Raw genomic sequence first — 21,789 nt, forward strand, 5'->3', positions numbered from 1 at the left:
AGGCAAGTGGGTTAGGATGTTCCTCACGTAGATACAGCATGACTTTTCAGGAGAAGAGAGATTCCAGCAAAGACCCTGGGATGGAGAAGGTAACATCTTGAGAGAAAGGTGAGTAAGAAGTTGGCAGAAGCCCAGGGGATCCTGTTGAAGAGTCAGAGCTGGACGCCTTCTAGTTCAGCTTGGTTGCCAGCGCAGGGAACAGAGGGCTGTAGCTCTTTGAATGTTATACTCTAGGCTCTCTGCAAAGTGATTCAGAATGATTTGAGTCCCTGATCATTTCAATGTGGGGTAGCTAAGGCATATCCCTACAGGAGCCAGGAAATTACCCAAGTGCTGGAATGGCCAGGGGGCTAATTGGAGAGGACCCTGTGTTTCCCACTCTCCTCCATCAGTATTGCCAGAAGGTCAGATTTTTTTCTGAGAAGCCAGAAATATAAGTTTTTATTGAAAGTTCCCAACTTCTACAAGTTTTTTTGTTTGTTTGTTTGTTTGTTACTAATTACAGAAATAAAACTTAGAACATTTTGGTGGTCCATTTGGGGCTGATGGACACGTCCTGGAGTTAGATAGTGATAATGGTTGCACAACATTGTGAATATAATAAAAACCACTGAACTGTAGACTTTTTTAATGCTCACAGTGGTGAATTTTATCTTAATTAGAAAAAGAAAAAACCACTATGAGGGCCTAGCCAAAGCATGTTGCCTGCCAAAAGTTTGTAAGCTTCGTTTCTAACAGGGGAATTGTTATTTGCTGCTTTTGATAATCCCAACAGAAAGCACCTTTCCACAGGGGAGCAAGTGATCGGGAATTAATGCGGGTCATGTTGTGATCCCTACATTAACCTCTAAGCCTCTGTTTTTCTTCCTATGGTCTCCATGGCTTCTTCTATCTCCTAAAATAGGACCGATGATAGAAATGGTGAGATATGGAGTGGTGGCCTTTCTTCTAGAGTAATGAGTGGGTGAAAAGACACAGCTACAAAAGGTGGGGGCTGCTCAACTATTTTAGAGAAGAGATTTATTTTATTTTGCTGCTATTATAAAATTGGTTGTGTTATGTTACTTGCCAAAATTTATTTTACCAAGATATTAACCATTAGGGAAGTAATTCTTCTTCAAGACAGCAAGTTCGTATATTTTGGAAAACGTTTTTCAGTTCTTACCAGGGAATGACTGTAATGATCTTTTTAGTTATTTTCTTCAAGTGAAAAATGAGTTTAATATAGCAAGTATATATCATCAACATCAAAGGATTAGAATTATTTTAACAAAACAATTTGTCTTTATAACTTTTGGGAGGCTCTATTAAATTTTAAATATAATTTTAAGTTTGCCAATTTCAATAAAGGCAAAATGTACAATTTAGGATCTTAAAGTAAGGATTATATCCTTCCTTAATCTTCAACTTTTTTTCTTTCATAGCAGACTAGCAAAGGTAGAGTTACTGCCTTTTTCTTATGACTTAAACCTAAAGAATATGCCTTTTTAAAAATATTGAACCAACATTTGTACTAAAAACAATTATTATTTTTCAGAGTGTGGGTTATTCAGTAGTTTTTACCAGTTCCAAATGTTATCAGGTGATTTTTTGGATGCCTATCTTTAGTAATGAAATGACCCATTTAGAATAAACACTTTCCACCCAGAGAACACTAAAATTAAAATGAAAAAAAAGTATATAACCTTTTTCTTTTTTTTTTTTGAAATGGCATCTTGCTCTGTTACCCAGGCTGGAGTGCAATGGTGCAATCTCAGCTCACTGCAACCTCCCCCTCCCGGGTTCAAGAGATTCTCCTGCCTCAGCCTCCCAAGTAGCTAGGATTACAGGCATGCACCACCATGCCCGGCTAATTTTTGTATTTTTAGTAGAGATGGAGTTTCACCATGTTGGCCAGGCTGGTCTTGAACTGGTCTTGATCACCTCAGGTGATCCGCCCGCCTCAGCCTCCCAAAGTGCTGAAATTACAGGCGTGAGCCACTGCACCCGGCAAAAATAAACTTTTTCAAAAGGACTATATTGGAATATTTATTTCTTATGTAAGAGTATTTGAAATATAATTAAATCTAATGTTATTTATTTGTATCCTCTTATTTTGTTTGTGTTTTATAAAAAACAGTATTCATTCCCTTCCTACCCCCCACATCTTTCTGCTCCCCCCAAAACAACCTGAGAATGCTTTTAATCCAGCAGATACATATTAAAGATTAATTGAGCATTTATTATTGCAAGGAATAAATAATAAATTGTAACCAACCACTAGGATTTACTTTCAGGGAGTATGGAAACAAAAGTATGATAAGCAGTTTCCAACAACAGTTAGAGACAGGATAGAGCATTTCTGAATGGGATGGTCAATGAGGACTTGCTGATATTTGGAAGGTCATATTTGGGAGGGACTGTGGGAGACTTCACCAGCTCAAGACAGCTCCCCCTTGGTTCCTTCATGCCTCTGCTCAAATATCACCTTTTCAGAAAGGCCTTCCCCAAGTATATCATGTACCCTAGATAAAATAACATAGTTCCCCCTCCCATACACACATCTCATTTTTCTTTTAGCCTATATTGCTGCTTGACATATTTATATATGTTTGTTTGTTTGTTTATATATTAAGTATCCTTCTGCTAGAACCTGTGCTTCCTGGGAGTAGGCACTTTGCCTGGCACACAACAGTTGCTTAATAAAAATGTGTTGAAAGGCTGGGCGCGGTGGCTCACGCCTGTAATCCCAGCACTTTGGGAGGCCGAGGCGGGCGGATCACAAGGTCAGGAGATCGAGACCACAGTGAAACCCCGTCTCTACTAAAAATACAAAAAATTAGCCGGGCGCGGTGGTGGGCGCCTGTAGTCCCAGCTACTCAGGAGGCTGAGGCAGGAGAATGGCGTGAACCCGGGAGGCGGAGCTTGCAGTGAGCCGAGATCGCGCCACTGCACTCCAGCCTGGGCGACAGCGCGAGACTCCGTCTCAAAAAAAAAAAAAAAAAAAAAAAATGTGTTGAATGAGGCCAGGTGTGGTGGCTCATCCAGTAATCCAGCACTTTGGGAGGCCAAGACAGGAGGATTGCTTGAGGCCAGGAGTTTGAGACCAGCCTGGGCAACATAGCGAGACCCCGCCTCTACCAGAAAATACAAAGATTAGCCAAGTATGGTGGCATGCACGTGTGGTCCCAGCTACTCAGGAGGCTGAGGTGAAAGGATCACTTAAGCTTAGGAGGTCAGAGTGACATTGCACTCCAGCCTGGGCAACAGAGTGAGACCCTGTCTTAAATAAATAATTAAATAAGAAGTTAAAAAAAATAAAAAATAAAAATTTGTTGGAGAAAGAATGAGGGAATGAATGGGGGAAAGTTTTTCTGTCATAAGTCTCTTGACTGTGTGGGGCTCCAAACTGGTATGGAGAATCCACGTTCCGTTTTCTCCTAGGATCATTATAAATTTGGCAAATTTACCACCACTCTGTGACTTAGTTGACACATTCTATAGAAATAAGGAGATTTTGGTACTCAAATGTAGCTTCCTGAAGTCTACGACAAGTGTTATGAAAACAAATCATGATCACTCTTAACCTTCCCACCACTTCACCTTGCAAACCCTTCCTTAGAACCTCACTGTCTATACATAAGTTGTGTTTAAATTATTTCCCAAATCCATAGAACCAACACGTGCCCCTCAGTTTCCAACATACAGGTACACTGCTGGCCCAGATTTTAAATTCCTGACTACCCAGTAGGAGTTGAAATATAATCACATTTGTTTCTGTAAGGCAGTGATCACCTACGCAAGTGCCTGCAGAACCCAGGAAGTGAACAGAAATGTGTAGACGGCCAGGAGGGATGTAGTAAGCTGGAAAGGGTTGTCTTCTAAAGGAGGCAGCCATAATTTAGCTCAAATCCATTGTTGTCCTGTGCGAACGTGGGCCCATTTGGTCAGATTTGATCAAAGAAAATCAGACACACACATTTTGAGGCTAAATTTCCCAATTTTCTAACGTGGACTACTAATCCTAAAATACAATCCTGGATGGGCCAAATAATATGGTATCCAGGTTACAACTTCTGCAAGGCATCCTGATCTAAATAAAATGGGATGCCTGAGCATGCGGAGAGGAAAGGTTAGAAAGAGAGGTAACAACTACTTCACAGAGAACATAAATGCTGTGCTGGTGGTGGGCACCTCTGCTTCTATAGAACTCTGGGGTTTTTTCCTAGAATTGCAGAGCTTCAGAGTGTCTTGATATTTAAAATAAGATAGTTTACATTAAAGCCTAGTAAATTCCATCTTACTCTTTGCTTACCTTTAACTGGATCTATCCTCCCAACATTAACATGGCTATAAAATGCTTGACTAACAACATTTGGATACAGTTATTGAGGAAAAATTGTGACAAGAATGTTGAGAGGTTGTGCCAAGATGCATATTTCAGAGATGCCCAAGCTGAGGCCAAGAGGTTACTGCTCCTAAAATATTCAAACAGATGGGTTTGGGATATTTGTATGGAAGATTCCAGAACATTTGCTGTAAGAATTGAATTAACTAAATATGGTCACTTCTCCAAACAAAAGTATCTGGTTATTCTGTATGTTTTGGCAAAGGGCAGGAAAGAAAAGCAATAGATTAAAAAAATGAAAATGCATTTATTTTACATAGATTCCTCTCCTTTAAAGCAAAAAGTGGCTGGGCATCACGCCTGTAATCCCAGTGCTTTGGGAGGTTGAGACAGGAGGATCACTTGAGCCCAGGAGTTTGAGACCAGCCTGACTGACATAGTGATAACTCATCTCTACAAGGAGAGCCTGGCATGGTGGTGTGCGCCTGTAATCCTGGCTACTCAGGAGGCTAAGGTGGAGGATCTCTTGAGCCCAGGAGTTCGAGGTTGCAGTGAGTTATGATTTCACTACTGCACTCCAACCTGGGTGACAGAGTGAGACATTGTCTTTTAAAAATAAATAAAACAAAAGACAGTTTGTATCCATATTTAGTGTTATGTGTTTATTCATGGAGTACAAATAAATTCATTTATTAAGCTCTAAATAGAAGAAATCGAATTGATTTCCTGATACACCTTCATGAATTGCTGTAAAAGAGAGTGAAGGGTTCCATGGAGGCAGATTAGAGCATAGGGTTTAGTGCACCCCATGATAGCTGGAGGGCACGTGTTAAGCACTTGGAAGAACATAGAGATAAAAAGGTGTGTACCTGTACCTTACTTGTCAAAGATCCTAAATAGATTAAGAGAGGAATTTAACTCGCTCACAAGACAGAAAAGCAGGTTAGGAGAGATTTATTTTGGCCATTGGATTTAGAAAAGCCTTTTGGAAGAGGCGGCATTTACACTGAGCTTTACAGGATCAATAGCACTCTTTCAGGCAGGGATGGAGGGGGAAGGCAGATATATAGCTTTACTTTAATTTCTGTTCCCTGATGTGTTTGACCTGTGCTCCTTCATATTTTATTTATTTTATTTTCATTTGATTTGATTTGAGACAGGGTCTCATCTGTCACTCAGGCTGGAGTGGAGTGGTGTGATCTGAGCTCACTGCAACCTCAACCTCCCAGGCTTGGGCAATCCTCCCAGCCCAGCCTCTTGAGTAGCTGAGACCACAGGCGTACACAACACCTGGGTAATTTGGGGTTTTTTTTTTGTATTTTTAGTAGAGATGGGGTCTCTCCATGCTGGCCAGGCTGGTCTCAAACTCCTGACTTCAAGTGATCTGCCCGCCTCAGCCTCCCAAAGTGCTGGGATTATAGGCATGAGCCACTGTGGCTGGCCTGTCCTCCTTCTTTTTAGTTCGAGGAGTTGCTTTATCTGGGGGAGCAGGCAGGCTCTAAGAAGTGGGATTCTGCAGCTGACTAGCAGCATCATGGCATTTGGTAGGCAATTTATAAACAATGAACATTATCCTAATCTCATTTTTCTTATAGAGCAGCTGTGTGCTATAGTAAGAAGTAATGGGCCTCAGCTTTGCCACTATTTATGCACCCTTAGATAAGTCACTTGACTTCTGAGCCTCACTTCTCTTATCTGGGTCCCCCAAGGTTAGGTAATAACAGGACCAAACCAGAAATGCATTTGAAAGTGTTAGTGAATATATCTTGCCAACTGTAGAGTGCTACACAAAAATCATCTGTAAGTTTTGTTGTCTTTGTTATGTGGCCAGGAGCAACCTGATGAAACCAGAAAGGGTGTGTTGACCATTGATGCCAGCTGTGGGTCTGGTTCAGTAACTTCACTCTAGTGTGCTGGATTTTAAAATGTTACTGGTTTTCTAAGCCCTGCATGAATATAAATATTCATCAAGAGTCAGGGCCTCTGGCAGGACGGGAGAATTTAGGGATGGAAATGTGTAGAAAATCACGGAGCTGTTTAGAGGATTTTCCTCTACATTCTGGTAGATGATTGGATTATATCAACATTGGAAAGGTTTCATGTCTTCAAGAAAATATGTAAATAAATACAGCTTACTTGAAAACTCTTTAGAAAGACTGATGTATCCTAATTCAACATAATAAATAAGGGAAGGGTTCATTTAATTTAAAAAGACAAAGGATAGTTCACTAAGTTCAGTTTTGTATAAACAATTGTAGGATATTTTAATTTAATTTCAAACCCACTTTTTAGCCTCGTGGTATAGTTAGGCCCTGTTCCAACTTTGGTTTACAGTATTATCTAGAATGGTCTAACTTTTCTATTCTCTTGGATACTCTATCAGAATTTTTAAATGTTTAATATAATAAGCTCTGTTTAGAAAACATTTTATCTGGATTCCTTGTACAAGCTGACATCTGTATTTTTGTGGGGAAAAAAAAAATCTTGAGAGGGAATTAAATCTGTCCATAGTCTACTCACAGCATGCCTTTATAGCCAGAGTATATCTGAAAATTTTAAGTACAGCATTCTAGGAGTACAGGTCAGAACAGGCATGGTCTAACTTTACTATATATTAGAATCAGGTAGGGTGCTTCTTACAAATGCTAGCTCTCAGACTGCAATCCTGGAGATTCTGATTCAGTTGGTTTAGCCATTTCTAAGAGGCCTTCGGCACTTCTGTGGTAGATGGCCCATGACACTAAGAATTCTGCCTCAGATACCTGCTACATCTATCCTCTCCCTGCCAAACAAAGCCTTCTTGAAAACCAAGTATTGGCTGGGTGCCATGATTCACGCCTGTAATCCCAGCACTTTGGGAGGCCAAGGATGGCAGATTGCTTGAGCTCAGGGGTTTGAGACCAGCCTAGGCAACATGTTGAAACCCTGTCTCTACCCAAAAAATACAAAAAATTAGCCAAGCATGGTGGTGTGCCTATAGTTCCAGCTGCTTAGGAGGCTGAGGGAGGATTACCTGAGCCCAGGAGGTTGAGGCTGCAGTGAGCCATGATTGCGCCACTGCACTCCAGCTGGGCTACAGAGCAAGACCCTGTCTCAAAAAGAAAAAAGAAAAAAACAGAGTGCAGAAACTATATACCACAGTGCAGAGGCCATTCCCCTGTCTCCTTTTCTTAGGATGTAGTAAGAAGGTCCACTCCTATGAGCAGTCCCAGGGTCCCAGCCAAGATTTCTTGGTTATACTTCCAATAAGGGTGGCACTTTGGCCAGAGGAGTTTCTCTAGGGACAGGATGGCCAATATAGTGAAACCCCATCTCTACTAAAAATACAAAAATTAGCCGGGCGTGGTGGTGGGTGCCTGTAGTCCCAGCTACTTGGAAGGCTAAGGCAGGAGAATCGCTTGAACCCGGGAGGTGGAGGGTGCAGTGACCCAAATTAACGCCATTGTACTCCAGCCTGCAAAAACAAAAAACAAAAAACGGTACCTTTGTAGTATTTCCTGGGTCTTAACAACCTATATATAATGTTTCAGTTTTTTCTAAAATCCACAGGACACACATACATCCTTGGGTTTCTGACATATAGGTACACTGATGAACAAAATTTTTAATTCCTAATTAGCCAGTAGGAATTCCATAGATCTGCTCTGGAATACAATCATATTTATTTCTATAAGGCAGAATCTTCTTTTTCCTTGAGGTCAATCTCCTTTTGTGAAACTTTCCTCAAACCTAACCTCCCTCTATCACCCCGTCAGCAAAAACTGATGTTTCCACTTTTTGCTACCATTGCATTTTTACATGTTCTTGTTACACAATTTATGGTGCATTCTGCCTAGCTGTGTACTTATCTATCCCCAGACCAGTCCCTGGGAGTCTGAGTGGAGAGGAGGGATGGTGTTATTTGTCTTTGAAACCACAGTATCTTATACATTATAAACACTCAACAAAAGTTTTTGTTGACTGACTCACGTCTTTGGGTTTATGTTCTCTCTTTCCCCACGCTCCGTTCATAAGACCTGATCATAAGACCTCTGGCATCCTACACCAGCAGAACGTCCACAGTATCTACCATAATAATGATAATAATAATTGCTTACATCATTTGACCCAATTATTTTATATTTGATGCTGTTCTAAGCACTTTATATGGATTACTTTCATTTAATCCTCATGGTAGTCCCATTTGCAGATGAGGAAAGTGAGGCATAGAGAGGTTAGATAATTTGCTCCAGGGACATGGGCACTCAGTAGCAGGGCAAGGCCCCTGACCCAGTCTGACTCTAGAGCCGGTGCTTGCAATTACTGTAATGCCTGGGTCTACCCGACTGCCTGTCTTGTATTCCCCTATTTACATCTGATAATTGTGAATTCATTCCAGAGGAATACCAAGAACCCTACTTAATTTGTTAGCCAATTATTTTCACTGACTTTATCCTACAAATTTGTTATTGTATCCTCTGTGAAATTAATTTGCAAAACTTAGTAAGCAAAGTTAAAGTGTTTCTTTATCGCGCTAATCCTCAAAGCCTTTAGTGTTATAAAAGCATTTTGTGCATCTCCAAAGGGAACCTTTGTGTACACTGTTTCCCAAACTTATTTAACTAGAGATAATTTTCCCCCCATAAGACTCCTTTAGCTTATTAAAGAATTAGGGTTTTTGTTTTTTTAACGTAGTTTGTAAGAGAAGCTAGCTAATGCCCTTGTGCGGTTCCCAAGAAATTTCTCGGGTCTTTTATATTTAGGTAAATCCTTACTTTTGACTGTTTCTTATTTAGTCTTAAATAGGGTGACCACTTAGATTCTGGGTCAGTCACAGATCTGTTGTCATGGTGTAATTACTAACAGCACTGTTTCCAAAGGTATTCCATTTGGATGATAAATTATATGATCACTCTAATCATAATACTTGCCCCCCAACCGTTAAATAAAGACCTACTTTACATACTTGCTACCTTCTCATCAGTCATTGAAGGACTCTTACTTGTAATGTGTGTGTAGGAACAAAGGTCGTAGCCCATATTTCTCCAGCCTTTCACCATTTTATGTCATAGTTTTATATGGAATTATGGACATATATACAGTTTATATTCTTTCATCACTCAAAAGTTGCATTTCTTAAGAATTGCAAGCCTCTAAGACTTCTTTGCACTGCTCAGTATCTGTTCATGTATTTGCTTAGTTATGCAGGGAGGAAAAAAATCTAAGTTGTCTCTTGGAAGCAAGGGCAAGGGTCGAGGGTCAAAACTGCAGTGGGTGGCAAAGATGAGAAAGAGCTTTTCCACTCCATATATTCTGACTTTTGAACAATGTAAGTATATTGTCATTTTAGATTATATTTTAAAATGTTTAGAAACTGCTCAGGTTCTTCCCTGGAAGCTATTTCAAGCCCAGCTGGGTTGATCTTCCTTATGGTCTGTTTCTTCCCTGCAGGGAGACCTGGTCCCTTTCTTTTCTTTCATCTTACTTCACTTAGCCAGACATTAATATATCTTCTCACACTTTCAAGAAGAAGCTTCTTTTCTTAAGTTCATGTATTACAGTGTAACAGCTTGGAGTTGGACATATCTGAGTTCAAGTTAATCTCTGCCACTTACTGTATGACCTTGAGATAGTAACTTAATTTCTCTGGGCCTCAGTCACTTCATTTGTAAAATGAGAATAATAATAACCTCCTTCCTAGGGTTGCTGTAAAGCTTCAATAAGATAACGCGGCCCGGCACGGTGGCTCACACCTGTAATCCCAGCACTTTGGGAGACCTAGGTGGGTGGATCACCTGAGGTCAGGAGTTTGAGACCAGCCTGGCCAACATGGCAAAACCCCGTCTCTACTACAAATACAAAAATTAGCCGGGCATGGTGGCATGTGCCTATAATCCAAGCTACTTGGGAGACTGAGGCAGGAGAATCGCTTGAAGCTGGCGGGCAGAGGTTGTACTGAGCCGAGATTGTGCCACTTCACTCCAGCCTAGGCGAAAGAGCGAAACTTCATCTTAAAAAAATAAAATAAAATAAATAAGACAACGCAAGTTCTAGGCAGTTCCAGGGATAATGTAGTACAAATTCAAAAAATGGGGGCTGCTGTTATTATTATTATCACTTATTATTATCATCACTGTAGTCATTATTGCCTAGGGCAACCAATGAGTCTTATGGATATAAACCTCTGGCTCTGACTTTGGGTAACCACAAAATTCATTTCCCATAACCTCTATTCTAATTAGTTTTGAGACTGACAGTCTTTGAGGTCTAACCATACTGCTTTATAGAAACATCACCAAACTTTCTTCCATTCCTGGTATCGGAAACCTAGAAGCAGCAGGGACATTTTGTCAGAATTTATGCCATAAAGAAGGTATCATATGATTCCTGGGGCAAATTGATAGAAAAAGAGCAGAGATGGGGTCTGATACGAAGTTAGAGGAGTTGAAGCTCAGGAAATGACATTTTCAAAATCATCACAAAATTAAGCCACAGGAATAAAAGATACACAGTTGAACTCAAAATCATGATGAAGAGATTCCAGAATTAAAGCCTGAGATCACACAGGGAAAGGCTTCATCCTGTTTTCTTCAAGGCATAATTTTTCTTGTCCACGAATTTGGCAAATAGGGGACGTAAGGAGAAATGGCCTAGTACGCTGCTGGATCTTTTTAGATTTATAAGTCATTAAATCTCATTTAAGCCACACCAACTTGAAATGACCTCCAATGTAGAAGATGAGAAAACTGTGTTTCAAATAAATGAAATTGCACCCAAGTTGACCACCTGGGACTCTTGACTTTGAGCCTTTTGTTTCCACCCTTGCTGTTCTTTCTTACTGGGCTTCACCGCTGCTGTTGGGTCTCTGGTTCTCTGAGAGGCTTCGGAAACTCTACGTGAGAACGCTGTGACTTCTAAAGTGACCTGTCAGCCGCTGTGCCTTTGACTGTGGGTTTTCACTTTGGCTTTATTTTTGGCCCATTTCCTTTGCATCTTGCTGCTGTTGCATAGCTTTTCATGGATGTTGACTAGGCTTCTCCTCTTGTCTTGTATAGGCTCTCAATTCTTTTCGTGATAGGCCAGTTTCTCTAGGCAGAATACCCCTATATTAACTATCAGAGTCCTCGCAGTACTAAATCTATTGCTAACAAGAAGGTAAGCACCTTAAAAAAAGAGAAATTCCCTTCTAAAGAAAGTTTTTAATATGTTATATATTTTAAATGTCATTATGAAAGAGAAAATGTAACTCCTTATTAACTGAACTATGTGAGGTCTCTGTTTTCACTCAGCCATCTGACATTTTGAATTTCTCAGTTCATGTGATACTCTACCAGAAGGAATTAATTTTGACCAAATGTGATTCTGTACTAAAGAGCATCAGAATGTATTTGAAGTTTAATCTGTTGTGTTCTTCAACCTATGAAGAAGGCTGTTCTGTGGCAGGGATTGTGTGAAGCACATCTGTGTGGTCCATGTCCATTTATCTCTGGAACACCTCCAAAAAGTGGGGATCGTTGTACTCATCTTACAGATGAGGAAGCCGAGTGCCAGTAATATGCCTGAGCAGTATGGCAGTTCGTGGAACCATTAGCTACAGAATATTTGGACTTTTATAAGTATACTCTAGTTTTCCAGGACCCTGGGGAAATAAGTTGCCACAGAAAAAGAACACTAGTGCATTAAAGGTTCATACTGCAATCTTTTTTAAAAAAATGTTTTTGGTGGAAAACATTCTAGTATGTGGTTACAGGGTATGTTTTTTAAGAGGATAAACTCATGACTCTCATATAAATACATATTGCACATGTCGAAGATTTTACTTAACTCTATTTATTAATGAGGGAACCAGTAAGCTCTTACATTTGGTTCAAAGGAGAATCTTAAGAGCAGGCAAACAAGAAAATCAGGAATCAATTGCAGCTCCACTGGACACATTTTATTTGCGTCTGTATGTAAAAGAGCCATTTGCAATATTACCAGTTTTCTACAATTTACAAATAGCTAAGCGAAGCACAATAAAGGGAATCTGGAAGAGTGTGTTAGATAATTCCTAATACTCCTAATACCCATTTTCAAAAGAACCCAGTGTTTTTTGTTTTGTGTGGTGGGGGGAGGAGCGTTTCAAAGTCACCATTTTCTCTGACATGTCTTCTTTACTATGTTGCCTTTTTTTTTTTTTTTTTTTTTTTTTTGAGAGGGAGTCTCGCACTGTCGCCCAGGCTGGAGTGCAGTGGCCGGATCTCAGCTCACTGCAAGCTCCGCCTCCCGGGTTTTGCGGCATTCTCCTGCCTCAGCCTCCCTATAGCTGGGACTACAGGCGCCCGCTACCTCGCCCGGCTATTTTTTTGTATTTTTTAGTAGAGACGGAGTTTCACTGTGTTAGCCAGGATGGTCTCGATCTCCTGACCTCGTGATCCGCCCGTCTCGGCCTCCCAAAGTGCTGGGATTACAGGCTTGAGCCACCGCGCCCGGCCCTACTATGTTGCCTTTTAAGGTGAGCATGTATTTTTCTGCAGTATAAGACGCAGAGTGAATGACTTAACTTGCCCCGTGACGGCGCCTGTCACTGGTTCTTAACCACTTGGGAGGATGTGCATATACCCCCAAAATGTGCATTCCATATCAGGTTAAAGACTTCAGATGTATTGATTCTCCCAAGACTGTGTTCTGTGTAACAGCCTCCATCTGTGTGGCATAAGGCCAATTTTGGGATTAAGGTGCCTGGCACTTGTCTTCTCTCTCTAGATGATAAGATTGCCAACAGCTTGCTGCCGTGGTCGTTGCTTCTGACCCTTCCAGGGCAGCCCCCTTTAGAGTTCGTATCTGTGCTGCTTCTACTGGGGCTCCCTCCCTCTATCCCTCCCTCCCTTCCTTTCTTCTCCCTCTCTTTTTCCATCTGTTGTTTCTTCTCTGTGCTGTTGAATTTCTGACTTTGGGATTTTGAGTGTGAAAGCTGGTGACACTGACACATCACTAGCGACTCCCAGCGTTCCTTGCTCTTCTCTGGAGCACTGCCAAATCTCCATGTAGGGAGGTCAACTCTTAGCCTGCTGACTTCTTATGACAGGGTTCATGGTTCATGGTTTGTTCTGGCCGCTTTCTTATCACCAAAGCTGACTTTTTACTAAGTCCTATTAGATTTAGAATTATTTAGATGCAAGAGAGCTAAGGTTTTACATATTTATTTAAAGAACTTTTATTAACAGATAACAGCCAGACATGCTTTCCAAATTATTATCTTTTCTATGCTTCCTAATATTAGACCCCTGGATCCAATTTTAACTAGGCAAGAATTTGTAATATATGTACATCTGTTGTCATCACTGTTAAAGAGTCCCAAGTGTAATAGATTTGAGGGGAAATAATTACGTATTTACTGGTAAGAATGTAAAGAAAATGATTTAAGTACTTTATTAGAAAATTCTTAGTGGGAGTAGTTACGTTATGAGGCATTTTTGTTAATTTTCATAAAACTATAGGTATTAATATCAAAGGACTTTTCTCTTTTCTCCTTCTGAGCACATTTTTTCTTGCATATTTGGGTCAGTATCTTTTTATCATATTTATCTCTAACTTTATAATTTTAATGCTAAAGCCAGAATTCCCTAAATATCACTTTACCTTATAGCAAAAGTTGCTGAAATGGCCAAGGGAGGAGATACAGAGACAGAGAGGGAGGGAGGTAAGATAAGTAATGTAAAATAGCATGTACACCTTATTTCTAGAAAACAGTCTTAAACAGTTTTAATGTGGTGGTAACGCTTTGTATGTTGTTTTTTTTTTAAATACAGCATTATTCTTCATTAATGAACAATTTACATGTCTGTTTCCAAACACAAGTGAATTCATCTTAAGAGGCAAAAAACCGAACGAATATTTTCAGCACTTTCTCCTTCGGGAACATCTCCTGTTTACATCTTAGTTGCTTCCCAGGACATGCATTAGGTCTATCCCTCTGGCACATGTTTAAACATAGATTCAGCCAGAAGCAGAGGTGGGCCTGTGTTTAATCTCCTACTACAGTTCAAGTCAGAACTACACCTCGCTTTTACTCTAAATATTTGCATTATTGTCCTTGGATGTTTTCCCATTGTGCACAACAAATCTCTCCTCTTTAAAAGAATTGGTTGATCAGTAAGAGAAATCATACTCTGGAGTGCACTTAGAGGGAAGAAAAACCACATGTTTAATGAGGTAAAACAAATACCTGTTTCTCTACCTTTTAATACAACAAATAAAAACACCCACTAATGTATTTACAACTCTCGTTTTATAGGCCAACATGTTTTCATAGAGAAGTATTTAACTATATTGTGGACGAGATAGGGGAAATTGATTTCTGCTTCTGGACCAGCCACTTTCTAGGCCTGCAAGATGACACAGTGAACATGATACACAGAATTTTTGCTCTCAGAGTTTAAGTCCCAGTAGGGAGAAGCAGGCAATAAAAATGTAGGCAAATGATGAGGATTTAAGGAACAAGGAGGTGCGATAGTTAGCAAAGAACTTAAGTGAAGCATCTTTTTTTTTCCTTTTCTTTTTTGAGACAACAGGGTCTTGCTGTGTCGCCCAGGTTGGAGTACAGTGTTGTGATTATAGTTCACTGCCTCTGTGTAGCCTTGAACTCCTGGGCTTAAGCAGTCCTCCCACCTCAGTCTCCTGAGTACATAGGACTACATGCCCAGCTAATTTTTTAAAAGTTTTTTTTTTGTAGACACAAGGTCTTGCTATATTGCCCAAGCTGGTCTCGAACTCCTGGGCTCAAGTGATCCTCCCACCTTATCCTCCTAAAGTGCTGGGATTACAGGCATGAGCCCCACTGAGCTTGGCCCCATTTGCAAATTTCATTTCTTGAAGCTGGCTGATATGTGAAAATAGATGAAAAGGGGTTTGGACTAGGCTGCTGTTCATGGAAATGGAGGGAAATGGATAGAATTCAGAGAAATGTGGGAGGAAGGTGGAATGGAAAGAACTTAATAATGGACTGGGTAAGGGAGAGAATGGTATGGTGGATGATCCCTAAGTCTCTGATTTGATTGAACAAAAGGTTGGAGGGGATGCTGTTAATTGAGATCATAAAGAGCGAAAGAGGAGCACTTAGTAGGGAGGCGGGAGAGAATCAAAGATCAGTTTTGCATATGGTACATTTGAGATGCCTGCAAAATAGCCAAGGAAAAGAAAAATCTCGAATGTATTTACAAAATGAGTCCAGAAAAGAGGTCAGGGCTGAGTTATAGCTGTGGGAGTCACTGGCACCTGGGTGGTATCTGAAGCTGTGGGAGTGGATGAGATCACACAGGGGTGAGGATAGACTGAAGGAGAAAAACTTGGTCTAAGACTAGCTCTGAGATACACCAGACTTTTAAGGGATCTGGTAGAGCATGTGGAACTGACAAATGAGCTTGAACAGGAATGACTAACAGCAGTTAATTTGCAAGAAAAAGAAACATACTTCATGAGCACAGACCACACATCCCTGGCCAGAGACTCTCAGCCACAAGCCCCAGTTGGCTCAAAAAAGCTTTCTCTAATGCTGGAAAATAAATCTACTCATGCATGTCTTCTTGGTGGAGGGGGAGAAAGAGCTTCAGATGGTGGAGGGGGACAAAGAGCTTCAACCTCATTTAAAAAGACGACTTTACTGGAATAACCCAAAGAATAAAAGGAAAGTGTGACACAGCTGCTGTTTCTGGAAGGGGGTTTGAAGTTCCTCTAGGACAAATATGAAAGCCTCAGAGATCAACTTCTCTATCTTGATTCATACTTGATTACCAGTAAACGGGGAATGATCTTGCTTAGTTGGCAGTAGATTTGCCTTTTACACACTGTCTTGCAGGAAGTTGAAGTGCTGTGTCATAGAGTTTTTGCTTTCCATGTTTGAAGTTAAATGGAATATTGAGATTTAATCAGAAAAGTAGCTGAGAAGAGGTGCAAACGTGAAAGTCCAGCCTTGGATAAAGGAGAAATCTTATGAATATCTCTCCCTCTGGTTTCAATATTACACAACATAAAGTATGTCCAACTGATAGACTTGTAGTAAATCCCATGTAAGATATTTGTAGACTGTGCCATGTTCTAAAACATTAAAAACACAATAACATTTCAACTTTATATGAAATATATTACTGAAATCCTACTTATTTGCTGTGTAGCTGAAAATGGTTGGGTATCCCTATATAAATCAAGTTTATTGATTTTTTTCAAGGTCTATATCAGGAGTTCTGAGATGAAATATGGTCCCTGGTTTTAATGTGGTACTGTTAGCGACGTGGGTGCCATTTCTTTTGACATAAATTCTTTAGTGTGAATTAATCTTTATACTCTTTTGCAAATAATTGAAGAATAGAAATAGAAACAGACTTCTGCTTAAATGATAAAAACATAAAACATTAAATGATGGAAACTTCTACATAAAGTTGGCTGTTTCTCACACATTTTCACTTTCCTTCTCTTTTTCAAAATATATTTTAGTTCTTCTGCAGTTTCAGTTCATGTTTCAGAAGTGTAAATTTCGACATTTGTGAGGGGACCCTTTCTCAATCAGTGAAGACATTCTTTCAGTGGATGGCACTGTGGATGGCACTGTGTATTTCTAATTGATGTTCGGGTCATAAGGAACCATTTTGCAGCTACCTCTACTATATACCACGAACTACTTTGGTCCACATTTCAAATCTGATTTGGTTCTTCTTCTCCTCAATTTTACTGAATTTTAATTTAATTTTTTTCTGAGACAGGGTCTCACTCTGTTGCCCAGCCTGGAGTGCAGTGGTACAGTCAAGGCTCACTGCAGCCTCAACTTCCCAGGCTCAGATGATTCTCCCACCTCCACCTCCCTAGTAACTGGACTACAGGTGCACGCCACCACACCTGGCTAATTTTTTTTTTTTTTATTTGTAGTTTTTTGTTGCGATGGGGTTTCACTATGTTGCTGAGGCTGGTGTCAAACTCCTGGGCTCAAGCGATCCTCTCACTACCTTGGTCTACCAAAGTCCTGTGATTGCAGGTGTGAACCACCACACCCCACCTTTCCCCAATTTTAAATCCAACATGGCAGTTCTGGATTAAGGGGGTCAGTCTTCTTATATGTCCTCCCAGTCTGGATTTTGAAGCAGCTGCCTTTTTGCTTCCTAATGATGCTAGCCCATCCAAACTAGAAATAATCTTATATAATCATTGATGCCTTGACTCATTTGTATGTATCTGTATTTTTAAACTTTGTAATCTTTCATTACCAAATGATTGCTTTCCGACACCCAGGCCTAGGCTTAAACACCGGCATATATGGAGAGAACAGTTGCCACTCGACTCAGAGATGGAGTAGACACCCAAAGAACTGCAGTTCTTAAGCCTTAGGAGAAGCAGGAGAAAGCACAGTTGTAGAGGAGTAGTTTAAAGATTGCCACATGGGCCAGGTGCAGTAGCTCATGCCTGTAATCCCAGCACTTTGGGAGGCCGAGGTGGGCAGATCACCTGAGGTCAGGAGTTAGAGACCAGCCTGGCCAACATGGTGAAATCCCGTCTCTACTGAAAATACAAAATTAGTCGGGCATGGTGGAGGGCGCCTGTAATTCCAGCTACTCTGGAGACCGAGGTGTGAGAATCACTTGAACCGGGGAGGTGGAGGTTGCAGTGAACCAAGATCATGCCATTGCACTCCAGCCTGGGCAAAAAGAGCGAAACTCCATCTCAAAAAAAAAAAAAAAGATTGCTACCTGCATGGAGTGGGGAAAATTGTGGTAGAAAGAAGTAAACTTGGTTTGGAGAATAAACATTTATTGAGCATTTTCACTTGACCAGCTCTAAGCTAGGAAGATTACATATAGTGTCTCTTTAATATTTAATATGTACAGCCATTATTATGTATATTGTAAACATCTGTCAGAAGTTATAATTCCAAAAGTAAACTCTAAGCAACAGCTTTTTCAAAGTATATTTTTCATGTAGCACATTTCATTAGCTCATGAAAAAGGTCATTTCTCCAAAATGTATAAAAATGTAAAGCAAACAATGGCCATTCATCAGAAATAGCAAGTGACAATGAGCTCTCCAAGGAGCACTTCTTTCCAACACTAGACTTTTGGAGGTTGAAATTCAAGGTACTTAGGACAGCCAAATTGGTAGGCACTGGCCAATGTCTTGGGAAATTTGACTTTTTGCAACTGGATTATAAAACAAGGCTCTCCTTTTGATTTGCTTAATCTGCCATTTTACTCAGTATTATGACTTTGCCATTTGTTCTTCTTCCATTTAAATGAATTTCTTTTAAATCGCTTCTGGTTGCTGTTGCCCAGATGACAGGTGTAGAGCTGATTTTGTATTTTTTGTTTGTTTTGAGACAGTCTTGCTGTGTCACCCAGGCTGGAGTGCAGTAGAGCAATCTCAGCTCACTGCAACCTCCACCTCCTGGGTTCAAGCAATTCTTCTGCCTCAGCCTCCTGAGTAGCTGGGATTATAGGCTCTCGCCACCATGCCCATGTTGGCCAGGCTGGTCTCAAACTCCCGATCTCAAGTGGTCCGCCCACCTCGGCCTCCCAAAGTGTTGGGATTACAGGCGTGAGCCACTCCACCCAGCCAAAAATTCTTTTCTGAACAGAGACTAATGTCAGTAGATGGAAGACAAACCACAAATGGTGGGAAAATGAGGAAAAAAAGTGTTCCCTCATACCTGTTTTTAGTTCGCTTCGCTTGCTGATATCTACAAATTGTTAATCCTTTTCCTCTCTCTTATTTTTTTAGTGGCCACAGATGTCTTTAATTCCAAAAACCTGGCCGTTCAGGCACAAAAGAAGATCTTGGGTAAAATGGTGTCCAAATCCATCGCCACCACCTTAATAGATGACACGAGTAGTGAGGTGCTGGATGAGCTCTACAGAGTGACCAGGGAGTACACCCAAAACAAGAAGGAGGCAGAGAAGATCATCAAGAACCTTATCAAGACGGTCATCAAGCTGGCCATTCTTTACAGGAATAATCAGTTTAATCAAGATGAGCTAGCACTGATGGAGAAATTTAAGAAGAAAGTTCATCAACTTGCTATGACCGTGGTCAGTTTCCACCAGGTGGATTATACCTTTGACCGGAATGTGTTATCCAGGCTGTTAAATGAATGCAGAGAGATGCTGCACCAAATCATTCAGCGTCACCTCACAGCCAAGTCACATGGACGGGTTAATAATGTCTTTGATCATTTTTCAGATTGTGACTTTTTGGCTGCCTTGTATAATCCTTTTGGGAATTTTAAACCCCACTTACAAAAACTATGTGATGGTATCAACAAAATGTTGGATGAAGAGAACATATGAGCGCATGAGTTAAGATTGTGACTGATCGTGATTGATTTGAAGATGGAGCACTGCTGATTTATGAAGGAAAAAAGAAGAATTTTCTAAAGATTACACATATTTCAGAAAGACTTTGCCCAATTCAGTTGTCAGACATAATGATTTATTTGAAGGCTTGTTTTATTTGAAGAAAAGCATATTGCCAAAAATTCTGGTTAAAAGCTTCCAAACGGGTAACAGACCATGGGAGAGATATGTGGTTGGGTAATGCAAATGTAGTTACACAAAGAAAAATACAGATAGCTCCAGACCTGAGGACTTTTTTATAGGGCAATCGTTGTGTTGGTGGCACATTGGCTATTTCTAACATGTACAAAGCTATGTATTTTGATTTACTTTCATTTCTTGCTGTGTATACGTACTTTTCTTAAAATGCCAAGAACTTTCTCTTGCTATCATTGCTCCTTTTGAAACAATTCAATTTTCATGTCTACAGCTTACAGCTGACTGTTTTGTTAAAGATTGAGTCATTGACATTCAAGATTTAAGTCTGAGGTAGTCAATCCTCGACAAAAAACAAAAAAACAAACAAAAAAATGGCTTATCTGAAATCAGTACTGTGGAAATGAAGTATATGATCTATTATGAATAATGTCCAATATAAGAATATGCTTCTGGAATTGAGTTCTACTTTTAAGTACCAATGGTATTTAAATTTTTCAGAAATGTAATGGTGTGTCATTGCCTTGAAGTGCTTGCTTAGGGCTTCTTTTATGTTATCTTAAAATGTGCTGGTGAATTTTTCATTTTTTACATCCATTTCATATGTAAGAGACAGAAAAATCTAGATTGGTCTTGATACTGAGATAATAAAAAGTAAGTAGCATTAAGAAAGATGACAATCTTCATTTTACAGATGAACTCATTGAAACAATTTAGGGGAATGAGGGGCAAAAGGGGAGAAATGATGTTGCTAAAGAACATGAGCACAAAAATGAATGCATTTCAGTGTTTAAGAAGGTTTGATAAAGAATGTCACTTTTTTATTTAACTGATAAGGTTTTTGTTATTTTTTACTTTGATGAGTAAACCAAAAAATATTTGCATTTCAAGCAGTTTGTGTGGTGTTTCTATATAATTTTCTGTGTGTAAATAATAAAGTAGGCATTTGCTTATTTTGTAAAAAAGAAATGAAAATCTGCTGGCCAGCTATGTCCTCTAGGAAATGACAGCCCCAACCAGCAGCAATAAATATTTCCATTGTCACTGTGTCTATGATTTTTTTTTTTTTTTTTTTTTTTGAGTCTCGCTCTGTCGTCTGGGCTAGAGTGTAGTGGCACAATTTTGGCTCACCGCAACCTCTGCCTCCCAGGTTCAAGCGATTCTCCTGCCTCTGCCTCCTAAGTAGCTGGGATTACAGGCATGCACCACCACACCCGGCTAATTTTTGTATTATTAGTCGAGATGGGGTTTCACCATGTTGCCCAGGCTGGTCTTGGACGCCTGACCTCAAGTGATCTGCCTGCCTCGGTCTCCCAAAGTGTTGGGATTACAGGTGCGAGCCACTCTGTCTATGATTTAGTGTACTCTCTTGTCTTAAATTTGCCTGCCTTCCAGAGTATTGATGTTAAAATAATAGTTTACCAGGAAAGGTTCCACAACTGAAAATTCCAGAAGTTGAGATCTGCTCTAACCCATTTCAGCCTACAGGGGGTGGTCAGTTTCTCTGACACCCTCATTTGTTTGGCTAAGACAAGCAGCAAAGGTGTAGTAGAGTTTCTTCCTGTTTGATATTAAATCCTGACACTAAGATTTGAACTGAAAGTATCATTCTCACTTCCTAGAGCCAGTAGGTGATCAGTGTATATTGTAACATTAACACAGTGACCACAGAAATGACCCTTCTAGCTTCATAACTTGCTAAGCGGCTTATAAATGGAATTCAGTAGCGTTCCTTGATTAGCTGTTTTCCTCACATGTGAAGGCAGAGAATGTGATGGGGGGTGTCAGCTACTGACTGGAGATCTTTTCTCCAGATCTCACTCAGCAGAGGTATGGGAAATGAAGGGCCTGAGCAGCCGATGGATGCTTCTTGCTCATCTCTAGCTATAGACAGGACCAACCAGAGAGAGAAAACGTACAGAGGGAGAAATCTGGATCTATCTGGACACACTGGATCATAGGGTTGTGCCAGCAAGC

At 40.2% G+C, this 21,789-nt stretch overlaps 1 protein-coding gene across 3 annotated transcripts in view; it reads left to right on the forward strand.

The window, feature by feature from the left end:
- The window catches only part of TNFAIP8 (TNF alpha induced protein 8), a 124,697-nt gene extending 103,841 nt beyond the window's left edge, over positions 1 to 20,856 (forward strand). For all 3 annotated transcript variants that reach the window (XM_009208939.3, XM_009208938.4, XM_009208937.4), the window contains exon 2: positions 19,046 to 20,856. In XM_009208939.3, the coding sequence (XP_009207203.2) occupies positions 19,046 to 19,611 (566 nt within the window). In that variant the 3' untranslated portion in view covers positions 19,612 to 20,856. The remainder of the gene's footprint in view (positions 1 to 19,045) is intronic.
- Positions 20,857 to 21,789: the final 933 nt, after the last annotated feature.

The sequence above is a fragment of the Papio anubis genome, chromosome 5, assembly GCF_008728515.1.
Source record: "Papio anubis isolate 15944 chromosome 5, Panubis1.0, whole genome shotgun sequence".
NCBI classification, from domain to species: Eukaryota; Metazoa; Chordata; class Mammalia; order Primates; family Cercopithecidae; genus Papio; species Papio anubis.